General features: G+C 45.9%; 1 protein-coding gene across 5 annotated transcripts in view; it reads right to left on the bottom strand.

Moving 5' to 3' along the window:
* Positions 1-18,454, bottom strand: part of LOC147109043 (serine/threonine-protein phosphatase 4 regulatory subunit 3A) — a 144,968-nt gene that overhangs the window by 97,681 nt on the left and 28,833 nt on the right. For all 5 annotated transcript variants that reach the window (XM_086002604.1, XM_086002607.1, XM_086002603.1 and 2 more), the window contains exon 2: positions 9,458-9,513. In XM_086002604.1, the coding sequence (XP_085858730.1) occupies positions 9,458-9,513 (56 nt within the window). The remainder of the gene's footprint in view (positions 1-9,457; positions 9,514-18,454) is intronic.

Here is an 18,454-nt window from a genome sequence, read left to right as displayed (position 1 = left end):
TGCACAAATATCAACACACCAACACCATTATGCCACCTCGCCCTCTTCACTCATACCAAAATGGGCATGATATTTATTCTCTGAACCACAATAATGTAATCAATTAGGAAGAGTTAAGGAGCACGGTGGACACTGCAGCAAACATCAATGAAACAATAGTTCTCCAAGCAATAAAGTTATCACAGGCACAATACTGTATCATCTCTGCTCTCTCAGATTGTTTCCCAACATCTCAGTTAACGCATCCTCCTTCAACTGGACGGTATCCTGTTCTTTTTCATGGATCACTCTGGCCAATTTCTCTGCCCTGCTCCCCCCACCCCCAAAAAGGGGTTGATTCTGAGGGTACGCTTCAACATGCACCAGCAGCTCTCGAAGCACCTTATTCATCTGGCCGCTCTTCACATGCAAGTTGTGGAAAAACTATTCAACGGTGGGGGGGGGGGGGGCAGAAAAAAACAGAGAATGATCATGTCCGCACTGTACTTTGCAGCACTGGTGTCTACAGGAAACTCTTTATTATCCGGCACCGACGTGGTGCCGGTTTACCAAAAAGTCCGGATTACAGAGAGGTATAGTTAAAAGGTACGAGAGCTCCGTACACAGCAACAAATCCAGGCTTCCCTGTTGCTTAGCAACAGGTGCAGGCACTCCGGCCACAGACCAAGCATCCCTGTTGCTTAGCAACAAGTGCAGGAACCCCGGTTACACAGCCACAGATCCAGGAACGGCCACTAATATGAAGTAAAACTTACTTGAACCTACTCCTGAATTTTGCCGGTTAACAGAGATTTCCGGTTATTTAGGTGTCGGTAAATCGAGAGTTTCCTGTATCAGGAGTGTGAACAATGGCTGACAAATTATTGCCCTCCTCACTCTTTACCCCCACCCCCAAAATGCTTTTTAAAAACTCATCGGACCATGTGTTACTGTCATCTCAGCCATAAACTAACCATCTAGGCTCCATTGAATTGTGGAATACGTCACAGTATCCTATAGGATAGTTTGAATGTCAAGTGAAGACTTGGGCAAACCCCTGCTAACCTAATTATGGTCCATAAAGAAGTGCGACAGTCTTGTAATGCCAGCTTGTTTCATGGATTAAATGTGAATGGTGCAAATAGATTGCTAAACCACTAGTAAAGTCTGAAGGAGACTAGAAATAATTCTGCACTTCACTGTGACATATTCCACAATTCAATGACATAGACATGGCACAGATTCAACGAACTACAGTACAAGGAAATTCCGCCCTCCCCCTCCCCCTCCCAGGGAAACAAACACAAGTAATGAAGGGTTAAAAGAAATTCTAGTCGATAATCCTAAAAAAATGATTTTGCCAAGCAACAGTTTATTTTTGTCGAACTGAACAAATGGAGCACAGCGCAAATACAAAAGCAAAATACTGCAGATGCTGGAAATCTGAAATAAAAAACAGAAAATGCTGGAAATACTCAGCAGGTCAGGCAGCATCTGTGGAGAGAGAAACCGAGTTAATGTTTCAGGTCGATGACCCTTCGTCAGAACAGGAAAAAGTTTGAGATATAACAGATTTTAAGCAAGTGCAGGGGCAGGGAAAGGGGGAGGGGAGGAAAGAACAAAAGGGAAGGTCTGTGATAGGATGGAAGGCAGGAGAGATTAAATCATAGAATCATAGAAATTTACAGCACAGAAGGAGGCCATTCGGCCCATCTTGTCTGTGCCGGCCGACAAAGAGCTATCCACCCTAATCCCACTTTCCAGCACCTGGTCCGTAGCCCTGCAGGTTACGGCACGTCAAGTGCATATCCAAGTACTTTTTAAATGCGATGAGGGTTTCTGCCTCTACCACCCTTTCAGGCAGCGAGTTCCAGACTCCTACCACCCTCTGGGTGAAAAAATGTCTCCTCAAATCCCCCCAAGTGGGGTACCGCAGGGATTGGTGCTAGGACCCCAGCTATTCACAATATATATATATATATATATATATATATATATATATATATATATATAAACAGGAAACTTTGTGCTATCCGGCACCGACGGGACCGAGCTGTTGCCGTCCCATCAAAACTGCCGGACAAACCAGCGCTAATGTTAAAACATACGGAGATTTTGAGCTCCGTATCTAGCAACAAACCCTGTTGCTTAGCAACAGCTTCTAAACAGTCGGCCGTAGCTTGCAAGCGTCTCTGTAGCTAAGCAACAGCTTTAGCTAGACCTTGCAGAGCCTGACTGGTGAAAAAAAAGCAACGAAAAGAAAAAAAACTTACTGAACCGACTCCTGAATTTTGCCGGTGGCTCAAGCATTCCGGACAGTTAACCTCCGGATAAACCAAAGTTTCCTGTATATATAAATAAATGATCTAGACGAGGGAACTACATGTAATATCGCCAAGTTTGCAGACGACACATAGCTGGGTGGGTGTGTGTGCTGTGAGGAGAATGCAGAGAAACTCCAGTATGATTTGGACAGGTTAGGTGGTTATACTGCATTTGCCATGCATCTGCCCAATGTGGATAAATGTGAGATTATCCACTTCGGTGGCAAAAACAGGAAGACAGATTATCTAAACAGCAATAGATTGGGAAAAGGGGAAGTGCAACGAGACCTGGGTGTCCTTGTGCACCAGTTGCTGAAGGTAAGCATGCAGGTGCAGCAGGCGGTTAAGAAGGCAAATGGTATGTTGGCCTTAATAGCGAGAGGATTCGAGTACAGGAGCAAGGATGTCTTGCTGCAGTTGTACAGGGCCTTGGTGAGACCACACCTTGAGTATTGTGTGCAGTTTTGGTCACCTTATCTGAGGAAGGATGTTCTTGCCATGGAGGGAGTGCAGTGGAGATTCACCAGACTGATACCTGGGATGGCAGGAATGACGTATGAGGAGAGATTGGGTCGATTGGGCTTATACTCGCTGGAGTTTAGAAGAATGAGAGGGGATCTCATTGAAACTTATAAAATTCTAACAGGACTAGACAGACTAGATGCAGGAAGGATGTTCACGATGGCGGGGGAGTCCAGAACCAGGGGTCACAGTTTAACGATAAGGGGTAAGCCATTTAGGACAGATGAGGAATTTCTTCACCCAGAGAGTGGTGAACCTGTGGAATTCTCTACCACACAAGGCAGTTGAGGCCAATTCATTAAATATATTCAAGAAGGAGTTAGATATATTTCTTAAGGCAAAAGAAATCAAAGGATATGGGGAGAAAGCAGGAACAGGGTACTGAATTTGGATGATCAGCCATGATCTCATTAAATGGCGGAGCAGGCTCGAGGGGCCGAATGGCCTACTCCTGCTCCTATCTTCTATGTTTCTAAACCTCCTACCAATTACTATGCCCCCTGGTTATTGACCCTTCTGCTAAGGGAAATAATGACAAAAAGGTATGATTGTACAAATCAAAAGGAGATGGTAATGGGACAAGTAAAGAAACAAAAGATGAGTCAAGAAGAGGTGTAAATGGGAATGGCAGAATCACCAACAGCTGCCATCTGAAAAAATAGGGGCAAAGTTTTTTTATTTATTTATTCGTTCATGGGATGTGGGCGTTGCTGGCAAGGCCAGCATTTATTGCCCATCCCTAATTGCCCTTGAGAAGGTGGTGGTGAGCCGCCTTCTTGAGTCGCTGCAGTCCGTGTAGTGAAGGTACTCCCACAGTGTTGTTAGGGAGGGAGTTCCAGGATTTTGACCCAGCGATGAAGGAACGACGATATACTCCCAAGTCAGGATGATGTGTGACTTGGAGGTGATGGTGTTCCCATGCCCCTGCTGTCCTTGTCCATCTAGGTGGAAGAGGTCGCGGGTTTGGGAGGTGTTGCCGAAGAAACCTTGGCAAGTTGCTGCAGTACACCTTGTACATGGAACATACTGCAGCCACGGTACGCCGGTGGTGGAGGGAGTGAATAGTTAAGGTGGTGGATGGGGTGCCAATCAAGCGGGCTGCTTTGCCCTGGATGGTGTTGAGCTTCTTGAGTGTTGTTGGAGCTGCACTCATCCAGGCAAGTGGAGAGTATTCCATCACACTCCTTACTTGTGCCTTGTAGATGGTGGAAAGGCTTTGGGGAGTCAGGAGGTGAGACACTCGCCACAGAATACCTAGCCTCTAACCTGCTCTTGTTGCCACAGTATTTATGTGGCTGGTCCAGTTAAGTTTCTGGTCAATGGTGACCCCCCAGGATGTTGATGGTGGGAGATTCGGCGATGGTAATGTCGTTGAATATCAAAGTGCGGTGGTTACACTCTCGCTTGTTAGAGATAGTCATTGCCTGGCACTTGCGTGGCGCAAATGTTACCTGCCACTTATTAGCCCCTCAACGTCATCCAGGTCTTGTTGCATGCGGGCATGGACTGCTTCATTATCTGAGGAGTTGTGAATGGCACCGAACACTGTGCAGTCATCAGCGAACATCCCCATTTCTGACCTTATCTTGGAGGGAAGGTCATTGATGAAGCAGCTGAAGATGGTTGGGCCTAGGACACTGCCCTGAGGAACTCCTGCAGCGATGTCCTGGGGCTGTGACGATTGACCTCCAACCACCACAACCATCTTCCTTTGTGCTAGGTATGACTCCAGCCAGTGGAGAGTTTTCCCCGATTCCCATTGTCTTCGGTTTTACTAGGGCTCCTTGATGCCACGCTCGGTCAAATGCTGCCTTGATGTCAAGGGCAGTCACTCTCACCTCACCTCTGAAATTCAGCTCCTTTGTCCATGTTTGGACCAAGGCTGTAATGAGGTTGGGAGCCAAGTGGTCTTGGCGGAACCCAAACTGGGCATCAGTGAGCAGGTTATTAGTGAGTAAGTGCCGCTTGATAGCATTGTCGATGACACCTTCCATCACTTTGCTGATGATTGAGAGTAGACTAACGGGGTGCTAATTGGCCAGATTGGATTTGTCCTGCTTTTTATGGACAGGACATACCTGGGCAGTTTTTCACATTGTCGGATAGATGCCAGTGTACTGAAACAACTTGGCTAGAGGCACAGCTAGTTCTGGAGCACAAATCTTCAGCACGATAGCGGGGATGTTGTCAGGGCCCTTAGCCATTGCGCTCAGCCGTTTTTTGATATCACATGGAGTGAATCAAATTGGCTGAAGACTGGCTTCTGTGATGGTGGTGACCTCGGGTGGAGGCCGATATGGATCATGGATTCGGCACGTCTGGCTGAAGATGGTGGCAAACGCTTCAGCCTTGTCTTTTGCACTCACGTGCTGGGCTCCACCATCATTGAGGATGGGGATATTCGTGGAGCCTCCTCCTCCCGTTTGTTGTTTAATAGTCCATTACCATTCACGACTGGATGTCGCAGGACTGCAGAGCTTTGATCTGATCCGTTGATTGTGGGATCGCTTAGCCCCATCTATAGCTGCTTCCGCATTAATAGTGGGAGTGGAGCGGAAGCTTAGGGATTGAACCGAGTTGTTCTGTAAAGCGGTCACCCAATCTGCGTTTGGTCTCCCCAATGTAGAGGAGACCGCATCGTGAGCAGCGAATACAGTATAATAAATTGCAAGTAGTACAGGGAAAGCGCAGTTTCACTTGGAAGGAGTGTTTGGGGCCCTCGACAGTGGAAAGGGAGGAGATAAAAGGGCAGGTGTTGCAGCTCCTGCGCTTGCACGGGAAGGTGCTGTGGGGAGGGGAGGTGGTGTTGGGGGTGATTGAGGAGTGGACCAGGGTGTCGCGGAGGGAGCGGTCCCTTCGGAATGTTGAAAGGGGAGGAGAGGGGAAGATGCGTTTGGTGGTGGGATGACGCTGGAGGTGGCGGAAATGGCAGAGGACGATCCTTATAACCTCACAGGGGTGGGCGGAGGGAAATGTTATTTTTCAGTGCGACTGTTATTTTCTTTCAAACAATGATTCATTTTGTTGTTTCATTTTCCTATATTCTTCATGCCTATTCTTGCTTTATTTTTTTAAATGAAAGCCTAAAGGGACTTGTGCAAACAATAGTGATATATGCAGTGTAGGTTACGAATTATATAGCTACAATGATACTTCAGATATAAACTCAAAACATATGCAGGTGCAATACCAAAGAATTCCAAGAAAGTCAGCAGGCTAGCAGCAGCAGCAAACGATTCTCAACACAATCTTGTATAGTAGCCAAGTGCATTGCCAAGATATCTTAGACTCTCTCCTCATTTTGAGTATTCCTTTTAACTTATTCTTACCTTGATCTTAAGTTCTGCCTTGCCTATTCTACTGTATTCTTCATTATCCTCCATCTATTTGTCACAATATATCTTGACCGAGACCACCAGAACCAAACTCGACTATCTGGGCAATTCTTTCAGGCACAAATATAAAATAGGGGTATATTTTCCTCGGTTTTCTGTTCTAGTTAACGAAGCACATGTATAAAAGCAGGGACCACCACTTCAGAGTATTTAAAAAAACGTAATCAAGCCCTTCTGGGAAACTGTACTAAAATAGTAATTTTGAAAATATCACTCCACTGCAAAATCGTAGACAAGTGATGTTATTAGTGACAAAGTCACAAAATACATTAGTCAACTATAAGTTTTCTGTCAGCTAAATAGAATTGGTGCTGGCTATTTCCACTAAATTAAAACATATCATGACTATTAACCTGTACACAAAACTGTAATAGAGTGCTGGGACATTAACATTAACCATTAGTTTCTCTAGTAAGCCATATAGTTTCCCACTACATTGTTTGAATTTAATATATCACAGATCACAGAACAGATCACAGAAACCCCACAATGCAGATAGAGGCCATTTCGGCCCATCGAGCCTGCACCGACACATATCCCACCCGATCCCCGTAACCCCTACACCAACACATATCCCACCCTATCCCCGTAACCCCACGTATTTAATCCCCCTAACACTAAGGGTCAATTTATCATAGCCAATCAACCTAACCCGCACATCTTTGGACTGTGGGAGGAAACCGGAGCACCCGGAGAAAACCCACGCAAACACGGGGAGAATGTGCAAACTCCACACAGACAGTCGCCCGAGGCCGGATTCGAACCCGGGTCCCTGGCGCTGTGAGGCAACAGTGCTAACCACTATGCCACCGTGCTGCCATACTATATCTGTCTATAGTAAAATTAAATAATTCCACACACGTGAGCAATTATTTGAATCTTCAACAAGATGGATCTGAAGTTAACCGTAGTCTGTTTTGCACTATACTATGCACCATAGTAGTAATGCTTATTATAACACAGGAGGCCCAGGACAGCAGATACCATAATGCATGCTTGTTATCTTATAAGGAATGTGTAATTTGTTCTGTGTAACGGAGATAGCAATCTGACCAAAACTGCTTCCCCCTAGTCACCAGCAGTTTAAAAATACATTAAACCAGCTGTGCACTCACTCTCATCCTAAGTGCACGGCTGTATCCATAGCAACTCCCTCATTATGACTGCCCTCGAAGCATTCTGAAGCAGTGAAAAAAAATTCACTGGCACTACACAGCTGATTAACAAAAACTCAAAACCTGCATCTAAATTAAAATCAAACCTTCTGAACTAGACCTCAAGTACCAAAAGTCTGGCGTCACAACAATCAGTAATCAAGTCGACAGACTAAAACCGTATCATGTTATTGGAAGGGCGGGAAATGTAGGAAAGGCTAACAAGGCTGCATTTATTGAGTTGCCTTAGCTGCCATGAGAAGGTGGTTCAGTGGAAACTGACTGAGTTGCTAGGTTACTTCAAAGAACATTGAGAATCAACATGTAGTGTGGGACGGGTTTTCTTGCCTGAAGGACTTTAGTGAACCAGCTGGGTTTGAATAACAAACCGGCAACGTTCGTGGTCTTTTTCCTACACGATTAACCAGATTTACTGAATTCGATTTCACAACTTGCCATGGTAGGATTTGAACTCGTACCCTCTGGCTTTCTAGTCCAGCACCATAAACACTACCGTACCAATTTAAATATCACGCACAAAAGCAAATTATGAATAACATATTTAGTCAATGACTCCAATTAAGCACGAGTTAATTGGTCTCTATTCAAACATAAGAACTAGGAGCAGGAGTCGGCCACACCGCCCCTCGAGCCTGCTCCGCCATTCAATAAGATCACGGCTGATCATCGACCTCAACTCCACTTTCCTGCACTATCCCCATATCCCTTGATTCCCCTAGAGCCCAAAAACCGATCGATCTCAGCCTTGAATATACTCATGACTCAGCATCCACAGCCCCCTGGGGCAGAGAATTCCAAAGATTCACAATTGAAGAAGTTCTTCCTCATCTCAGTCTTAAATGGCCGGCCCCTTATCCTGACCCTAGTTCTAGACTCTCCAGCCAGGGGAAACAACCTCTCAGCATCTACCCTGTCAATCCCCCTCAGAATCTTATGTTTCAACGAGATCACCTCTCATTCTTCTAAATTCCAGAGTGTATAGGCCCAATCTACTCAATCTCTCTCATAGGACAACCCTCTCATCCCAGGGACCAATCGCGTGAACCTTCATTTCACCGCCTCTAAAGCATATACGGCCTTTCTCAGATGTGCACAGTACTCCAGGTGTGGTCTCACCTGAGCCCTGTACAATTGTAGCAAGACTTCCTTACTCTTGTACCCCAACCCCCTTGCACTAAAGGCCAACATGCCATTTACCTTCCTCATTGCTTGCTGTACCTGCATGCTAACTTTTGAGTTTCCTGTACGAGGACACCTAAATCTCTCTGAACACCAACATTTAAGTTTCTCACCATTTAAAAAACATAACTTCATATGCAGAATTTGGTACTTCTACATTCAATATATGTATACTGATTAAATTCCACTGCAGCAAATAGTAACATTTAATGCCCGCAATTAAAATAAGTTAGAATGGAGCATCTATATGGTGCCAGAATGGTTGAATGGCCTGGAATCCACCAACCTCAGTCACTCCACTACGAGATAACAGCAAGCAGAGGCCTGTTTCTTCCCACAGGGTGGGGGAAGTGTGGATGAGCCATGTTTCCACCCCCCCCCCCCCAGACTTACTACCAGTAAATTCCAGATCAACAACTTGCATTTATATAGCGCCTTTAACGTAGTAAAATATCCGAAGGCACTCCACAGGCGTGTTACCAGACAAAATGTGCCCAAGCCAGAGAGAGCTTATAAGGACAGGTGACCAAAAGCTTGGTCAAAGAGGTAGGTTTTATGGAGTGACTTAAAGGTGGAGAGAGAGGCGGAGAAGTTTAGGGAGGGAATCCCAGCGCTTAGGGCCTCGGCAGCTGAAGGCACGGCCGCCAATGGTGGAGCGAAGGAAATCGGGGATGTGCAAGCAGACCAGAATTGGAGGAGCGCAGAGATCTCGTAGGGCTGGAGGAGATTACAGAGATAGAAAAGGGCAAGGCCATGAAGGGATTTGAACACAAGGAGGAGAATTTTAAAACCGAGGTGTTGCCAGATAAGGAGCCAATGTAAGTCAGCTTTCCAACGCTGTCCTACTGCCAAACTATAACATACATTTATCTAGGGCCCTTACCTGTTGTTTTTGATACGCTGTATTAGGATTTATTTTAGATTCAAGAAGAAGAGAACCTAAAGAGAAAAGAAAAACATATATTAGATGGTAAATAAGAATGTCTCTTGCTATTTGAACAAAAAAAATCTTTAAAATCTGCGTCCTCCAGCCACAAAACATTCCTTCCCTAAAGGCGCTGGCTTATGCTGGCAGATACTTCTTCAGGCACCTCCAGCCCCTTCCGCCGCTCCATAACTTCACCCATAGCCTAGGCAATGAATATTGGCAACTATTCAACTGTGGAGTCCATTCCAGTTTTTTAAATTCATTCACGGGATGTGGTCGTCGCTGGCAAAGCCAGCATTAATTGCCCATCCCTAACTGCCCTTGAGAAGGTGGTGGTGGTGAACCGCCTTATACAACTGAGTGGCTTGCTAGACCATTTCAGAGGGCAGTTAAGAGACTGGGCAAGGACGGCAGATTTGCTTCCCTAAAGGACCTTAGTGAACCAGAAGAATTTTTATGACAATCTGGTCGTTTCATGGTCACCATTACTGGTCATCTTTCTTTCTTTTTACCATTATTGATACTAGCTTTTTATTCCAGATTTATTTATTTAACTGAATTTAAATTCTCCAGCTGCCGTGGTGGGATTTGAACTCAGCAGGGAATGCTGAAAAGTGAAGATGACTGATTTTTTCCCCCCCTCCCTTGCCCATAACATTGATACCATCTGTAGTGTCCCGACTGCTGCCCTGGAAGAGGTTAGCTAACTCAGCGCAGAGCTGGGTTTAAACCTAGGGGCTTCAGTACCAACCATGAATTAGATTCCAAAGTTCAGCCGAAGAAAAGGCAGAGTGGTGGGAAGGAACACTCAGCGTTGAGCAATTTCTCCCACTGGTGCGGAGTTACCAGTTATGGACATTGGGAAGCCACAAAATAGAACTTTCAAATCTGTAAGACTGACGGGATACTTTATAGTCATGACAAAAATGTGATAGAACACGACATATTACTACAACTCCGAATAAAGTGAGAAAATGTTCTCAACTCTAAATGGAAGCCATCATTTGAACGTCAGTGATTTTAAGTTAGAGCTGAACTCCTGTGCAGAGAACAAAAGTGATGTCGACAGGAATCATTCCCCCAATATTGCCAAAAAATCGCGCTGACCCTTTTTTATACTCCAATCCCAAATGTATGCTATTTGTTTGGGTTTTAGAATGGTTTTATGCTTAGGGTTGTATACAAAAATATATCTGATCCCTTTCTTCCCCCCCCCCCCCCCCACTGAATAAAAGCATACAAGCAGATATAATTTTTGTGCGGCTCTCATCCTCCCCCAATCAGTGTAACCAATCTGGTTTCAACATAAATTGATGAGGACCAGCTCCCAACACATAATGCATTGTCGTTCCCCTCAACAGTAAATAGAAGCCAGGAAAGCAAAGCTCACCAGTCACGGGATAAAGAACTACCCTTCCTCCGCATTTAACATTAATAACTCCAAAAACACCCCCTTTAATGGACAACTGGCTTGTCTGATTCGACAGTTAACATTTTGGACAGCTGTGCATTCCACATTTAGAGTATAAACTACTCAAACTGATCTCGTAACCATATGCTCTTTGCTTCTGCCAATTTCTTCCTGTTTTCACCAACTTTTGCTAGGGTACAGTTCCAATCCTCTGGCACATCACCCAAAAGCTATTCCTCATAAGTAAAGAGCCAAGATTTTTTAAAAGAGTGGTAAAAGTGGAGGTCTGCGGTCATTAAAACAGATTTGGATAGGACAACAGTAGAGGATAAAGGACATGATGGAAAGTGCTAAATAATTAAGCACATGGGCAGAACTATGGTAGATGCAGTCCAGTATAACTGTGTACGATACTACACCCTGGGTGCAAGTATAATGTAAATGGTGGGAAAATTACATAGAACAAAGTGATTTAGAGGTCCAGTTTTTGAAAAGTTAACTTGCAAGTACAAAAAGTAACCAAGAAGGTTAATGGGATGCTGGGCTGCATCACAAGTGGTTTAGAATATCAAAGCAAGGAAGTACTACTACAATTATGCATGGTGTGGAGATGCCGGAGTTGGACTGGGGTGGACAAATGTAAGAAGTCACACAACACCAGGTTATAGTCCAACAGCTTTATTTGAAATCACAAGCTTTCGGAGCGCTGCTCCTTCGTCAGGTGAAGTGGAGAGATGCATAAAGACACAGCTTATACAGTCAGAGAATAATTTCTTACAATTATGCAGAGTGAGACTACATTTGGAATACTGTATTCAGTTAGGCATACCCCAACTTAGAAAAGAGATATCGGTCTTGGGGAAACACTGGCAGTGATTCACCAAAATAATACCTGGAATGGAGAGGCTGAATTACGGAGAAAGGCTCGAGCTGTGTTCCCTGGAGATGAGGTTAAGGAAGCTGAACCGACAGCGATGATTAAAATAATAAAAGGAAGAGGACAAGGTTACAAAAGGAACTATTTCTGGGAGGGAAATCCAGAACATGGGAACATAATCTTCGAACATGAGCTGCGCTGGTTAAGTGAATCCAGGAAGCGCTTCATCACACAAAAGTAGAGAGAATGTGCAACACACTGCCACAGAAGGCCTTCATTTTATTCCAAAAAAAAGGCAGAATTACAGGAAACTTTCATTTATCCGAAGGTTAAATGTCCGGAAAGCTCTATCTACTGGCAAAATTCAGGAGTCGGTTCAGATAATTTTTTTTCTTTTCGTTGCTTCTTTTCTCCAGTCCTGACTCTGCCAGCGTCTCTGTAGCTAAGCAACAGCTTCAGCTAGACGCTTGCAAGCTGCGCCAACTGTTTTGAAGCTGTTGCTAAGCAACAGGGTTTGTTGCTTCACACGGAGCTCTGAGCTCCGTATGTTTTAACATTAGCGCTGGTTTCTACAACAGTTTTGATCCAACGGTACCAGCTTGGTCCCGTCTGTGCTGGATACCAGAAAGTTTCCTGTACATAGAAATTACAACACAGAAACAGGTTGTTCAGCCCAGATCCCTGACTAATTGTTTCCCCCCTCTACCTTCGAGGCATCAAGACCAATCGCAGCACCCCAACTGCTGCCTTGGATCACATCATCTAACTCAGCACAGACTGCAATCAAACCTGGGGCCTTCTAGTCTGTGCGTTTTACCATTATATTCAGTGCTTCCGTTACCCACCAAATCATCACCAGATCCCTTTTGTCATTCAATCTCTCTTGCCTTCCAACCTATCACAGACCTTCCCTTTTGTTTTTTCCTCTGCGCCATGCTTTCCCTGCCCCTGCACTTGCTTAAAAACCGGTTACATCTTGAACTTTTTCCACTTCTGACAAAGGGTCATCCACCTGAAACGTTTCTCTCTCCACAGATGCTGAGTATTTTCAGCATTTCCTGTTTTTAAATCATTGGGGAACTGGTTATCTTGCAGTTTGATATTTGTAATCGGGAATGGAACAGAGCAGTCCTTGAACTAAAAGATTTGCTTTCCAGGGAAAAGCTCTTAAAAGACTATTACTGCATAAATAGAGCTTTTGTTGCAACATTTGGTTAAAAATCACATTTACAAAATGCCCGAACTCAATGCAAGTTTGCTGTCACAGGCACTGTCAAAGTCAACAGCACTGAAACCCCAATATATTCCGAGGCAGCAAATGGCACTGAGTTAGTGGCTTTCACCTGCGTCTTTGACAGCAGTGTTAACAGAAATACCACGGACTGTTAATGAAGCCAGTTCATTCTCATTTGTACGATAGCAAAATACTGCAGATGTTGGAAATCCGAAATAACAACAGAAAATGCTGGAAAAACTCAGCAGGTCAGGCAACATCCGTGGAGAGAAATTTGAGTTGACGTTTCGGGTCGAACCCTTCTTCAAAACTGGAAAGAAAAGAAAATAGATTGGACAAAAGAAGTGAAAGAGACAAAAGAAGTAGAAGAGACAATAAAAAGGTGTTCGAAGCCAGATGAGATGGTAATAGGCTGAGATTAGGTGTGAAGTGTACTGGCAGGGCAAGAGATAGCTGCAAGGTGGGAGAGAGAAACAAAAGGAAAGGGGGGGGGGGGGGGGGGAAAGGAGTGGAAAAATTACAAGTAAAAAAGTGATAGGGGCCGAGGTTATGATCTGAAATTGTTGAACTCGATATTGAGTCCGGAAGGCTGCAAAGTGCCTAATTGGATGAGGTGCTGTTCCTCGAGTTTACGTTGAGCTTCCGTGGAACAATACAAGTGGGAATGGAGCGGTGAATTAAAATGACAGGCGACCGGAAGCTCGGGGTCACCCATACAGACTGAACGGAGGTGTTCCGCAAAGCGGTCACCCAATCTGCGTTTGGTCTCCCCAATGTAGAGGAGACCGCATCGTGAGCAGTGAATACAGTATACTAGATTGCGAGAAGTACAAGTAAATCGCTGTTTCACCTGGAAGGGTGTTTGGGGCCCTGGACAGTGGGAAGGGGGGAGGTATAGGGGCAGGTGTTACATCTCCTCCGCTTGCACGGGAAGGTGCCAGGCGAAGGGGAAGGGCTGTTTGGGGTGATAGAGGAGTGGACTAGGGTGTCTCGGAGGGAGCGGTCCCTACGGAATGCTGAAAGGGGAGGGGAGGGGAAGATACGTTTGGTGGTGGGATCACTTTCACTTCTTTTGTCCGATCGCAGCCCTGCCTTCGATCTATTTTATTTTCTTTCCAGTTTTGAAGAAGGGTTCGACCCAAAACGTCAACTCAAATTTCTCTCCACGGATGTTGCCTGACCTGCTGAGTTTTTCCAGCATTTTCTGTTGTTATTTCATTCTCATATGTGCTGAGCCTTCCCAGCCATTGGGAAAGTTATCTGAGCACAAAAACAAAAGTTTTTAAATCTTCAGATAACTGCAAGTTTGTTTTTAACATCTTTAAATATATCCTTTAGCTCTGGTGATCGCTCGTGGCTGGGGAAATTCTGTTTGGGGGAGGGTAACAAATTTGCTTTGAGTGTTGAGTGGAGGGTTTCAGCTGCTCACTCTGCTGTCAATTCAGCTGGACTGGAATTAAAACTAACTTTCAATAACCAGGACAGTTTCAACGGTAGCGGAATCTCTTCAGTAAGTGGTTCTGCAATATAAAAGGACGAATTAATAAATCTAGATGGACGAGTGCCAACAAACCACAATCTACTGGGTCCTTACTCTCAATGACTTCCAAAACATCATAAATGCCTGTGCATTCACCAAACCACAAGTAAAATCCTCCATAGACTGATTACTGTTTTAAATCCCGAAATGTTATATTCTAAAAACACAACCAAAATATTCTCTCAGTTTTCAATTTTGTTAGGAACATTAATAAAATGTTAAACTGGATCTTCTAATGCATAAAGTTACAAACATATGAAAGTGTCGACAGGAAAGGGCCAAATGGCCCATCCAGCCTGTGCCAAGTTATGCTGCCTTATGCATCACGATAAAGACACTCCCTAGCTTTTAGTAGTTGCAGAAACAAGAAATTAGTACAGGAAACTTTGGTTTATCCGGAAGTTGTATGTCCGGAAACCTCGATCTACCGGCAGAAATCAGGAGCCGTTTTGTTAGGTTTTTTTTCTTCTCGTGGCTTTGTTTTCAACAGTCGGGCTCTGGAAAGTCTCTCTGAAGCTGTTGCTAAGCTACAGAGACGCTTCCAAGGTACGGGCTGACTGTTTACAAGCTGTTGCTAAGCAAGTGTTTGTTGTCAGATACGGAGATGAAAACCTCCGTATGCTTCAACATTAACTTTGTATGTCCGGCAGTTTTGATAGATCGGCAACAGCTCGGTCCCGTCGGTGCCGGATATAACAAAGTTTCCTGTAGAAAGTGAGGGAAACATTCCATTTTTTGGCCTTTTTGTTGCTAGTTACTTTGAGAAAGATTAGCACTGCCTGCTGAAGAGCTAAGCCATATAGACCAAGGCGGTTCCAGTCTGGATCTGATCGGTGATGAGTGTGTGCCCCCCCCCCACAACTAGAACGGGACTCTGTGTCCCCTGTGCTGTAAGATGGAGGGAAAATACAGACGAGTCTCCCAACTCCTGTTTATGAAATAACAACAGAAAACGCTGGAAAAACTCAGCAGGCCAGGCAACATCCGTGGAGAGAGAAACAGAGTCAACGTTTCGGGTCGAAGACCCTTCTTCAGAACTGAGAAAAAAAGCTGGAAATGAAACAGATTAAAAGGCCAGTTTGGGGGCTGGGAAATGGGGGAGGGGATGAAAGAACAAAAGGGAAGGTCTGAGAGGTGAAGAGACATTAAGAGATATTCAAGACGAGGATTGCAAGCTTCATCAACTCTTGGACACCAACGCCCCTCCGGAACCTTCTTCCCCTTCACTTTCCTTTGACCCTCCTTCTCCCAATCTCACCCCCTGCCGTGTTTTCACTATCCCCTCTGACCTTCCCCTCTCTGACCCCGAACGATCAGTCCACAGCAAAGGCCTGAGCTTCATCCCCTTACGCCCCCACATCAACGAATTTCGAGTGCGGCAGGATGTTGAGCTCTTTTTCCGCCGCCTTCGTCTCCGTGCCCACGTCTTTGGCCAGGAGTCTTCCCCCCGCACGGCTGACCCATTCTCCCGCTTTCAGAATTCCCGTTCTACCTGGACCCCTCCCTCTGGCCTCTTACCCTCTCTAGATCTTTTCATTGCTAACTGCTGCCGTGACATTGGCCGTCTCCATTTCTCTGCTCCCCTCACTCACTCCAACCTACCTCCTCTGAACTTGCAGCACTCCATTCTCTCAGATCCAACCCTGACATTGTCATTAAACCTGCTGACAAGGGTGGTGCTGTTGTTGTTTGGCGAACTGACCTCTACCTAGCGGAAGCTGAATGCCAACTCTCCAACACCTCCTCCTACCTCCACCTGGACCATGACCCCACTACCAAACATCAAACCACCGTTTCCAAGACTGTCACTGATTTCATCTCCTCTGGAGATCCTCCCCCCACGGCCACCAACCTCATAGTTCCCCAACCCCGCACAGCCTGCTTCTACCTCCTTCCCAAGATCCACAAACAGGACTGCCCTGGTAGACCCATCGTTTCAGCCTGTTCTTCCCCCACGGAACTTATCTCTTCCTATCTCGACTCTACCTTTTCTCCCCTTGTTCAGTCTCTTCCCACCTACATCCGCGACTCTTCTGACACCCTCCGTCACTAACAGTTTCCAGGCCCCAGCCGCCTCATTTTCACCATGGATGTACAATCCCTCTACACCTTCATCCCCCACCAGGGTGGCCTGAGGGCGCTCCGCTTCTTCCTTGAACAGAGGCCCAACCAGTCCCCATCCACCACCATTCCCCTCCTCTGCCTGGCTGAACTTGTTCTCACATTGAACAACTTCTCCTTTAACTCCACTCATTTTCTCCAAATTAAAGGTGTTGCCATGGGTACCCGCATGGGTCCCAGCTATGCCTGCCTTTTCGTGGGATATGTGGAACACTCTTTGTTCCAGTCCTACTCGGGTCCCCTCCCTCACCTCTTTTTCCAGTACATTGATGACTGTATCGGTGCCGTTTCCTGCTCTCGCCCTGAACTAGACAATTTCATTCACTTTGCCTCCAATTTCCACCCTTCCCTCACCTTCACATGGTCCATCTCCGACTCTTCCCTTCCTCGACTTCTCCGTCTCCATCTCTGGGGATAGGTTATTGACCAACATTCACAACAAGCCCACTGACTCCCACAGCTATCTGGACTACACTTCCACCCACCCCGCCTCCTGCAAGAACTCTATTCCATTCTCCCAGTTTCTCGGTCTCCGCCGCATCTGCTCCGACGATTCCACCTTCCACACCAGTGCTTCCGACGTGTCTTCCATTTTCCTCAACCAAGGATTCCCCTCTACCGTGGTTGACACGGCCCTCGACCATGTCCGTTCTATCTCCCGCACTTCTGCCCTCACCCCTGCCCCTCCCTCCCGGAACCACGATAGGGTTCCCCTTGTCCTCACCTTTCACCCCACCAGCCTCCACATTCAACGGATCATCCCCCGCCATTTCCGCCACCTCCAACGTGATCCCACCAACAAATGCATCTTCCCCTCCCCTTTCAGCATTCCGTAGGGACCGCTCCCTCCGAGACACCCTAGTCGACTCCTCTATCACCCCCAGCACCCCTTCCCCCGGCACCTTCCCGTGCAAGCGCAGGAGATGCAACACCTGCCCTTATACCACCCCCCTTCCAACTGTCCAGGGCCCCAAACACCCCTTCCAGGTGAAACAGCGATTTACTTGTACTTCTTGCAATCTAGTATACTGCATTCGCTGCTCACGATGTGGTCTCCTCTACATTGGGGAGACGAAACGCAGATTGGGTGACCGCTTTGCGGATCACCTCCGTTCAGTCCATAAGGGTGACCCCGAGCTTCCGGTCGCCTGTCATTTCAATTCACCGCCCCATTCCCACTCGGACCTCACCGTCCGCGGCCTCTTGCATTGTTCCACAGAAGCTCAACGTAAGCTTGAGGAACAGCACCTCATCTTCCGATTAGGCACTTTACAGCCTTCTGGGCTCAATATCGAGTTCAACAATTTCAGATCATAACCTCGGCCCCTATTATATTTTTATATATTTTTTATCCACACTTTTGGTTTGTGCCTTTACCTTTTTTTCTCTCCCACATGGCAGCTGTCTCTCACTCTGCCAGCGCATTTCACACTTCATCTAGAGCCATCCTGTCTCTTTACCTGTCCTATTACCATCTCGTCTCGTCTTGAATATCTCTTAATGTCTCTTCACCTCTCAGACCTTCCATTTTGTTCTTGCATCCCCTCCCCCATTTCCCAGCCCCCAAACTGGCCTTTTAATCCGTTTCATTTCCTGCTTTTTTCTCAGTTCTGAAGAAGGGTTTCGACCCGAAACGTTTCTCTCTCCACAGATGTTGCCTGGCCTGCTGAGGTTTTCCAGCGTTTTCTGTTGTTATTTTGGATTTCCAGCATCCACAATATTTTGCTATCGTATTCCTGTTTATGAATGTCAGCAAGGGAATAAGTCAG

This window comes from Somniosus microcephalus, chromosome 12 (assembly GCF_052327205.1).
Source record: "Somniosus microcephalus isolate GS21.2 chromosome 12, FLI_Smic_1.0, whole genome shotgun sequence".
Lineage (NCBI taxonomy): Eukaryota > Metazoa > Chordata > Chondrichthyes > Squaliformes > Somniosidae > Somniosus > Somniosus microcephalus.
Note: the sequence above shows the minus strand (reverse complement) of the source record. Positions and strands in the feature narration are given on the sequence as shown.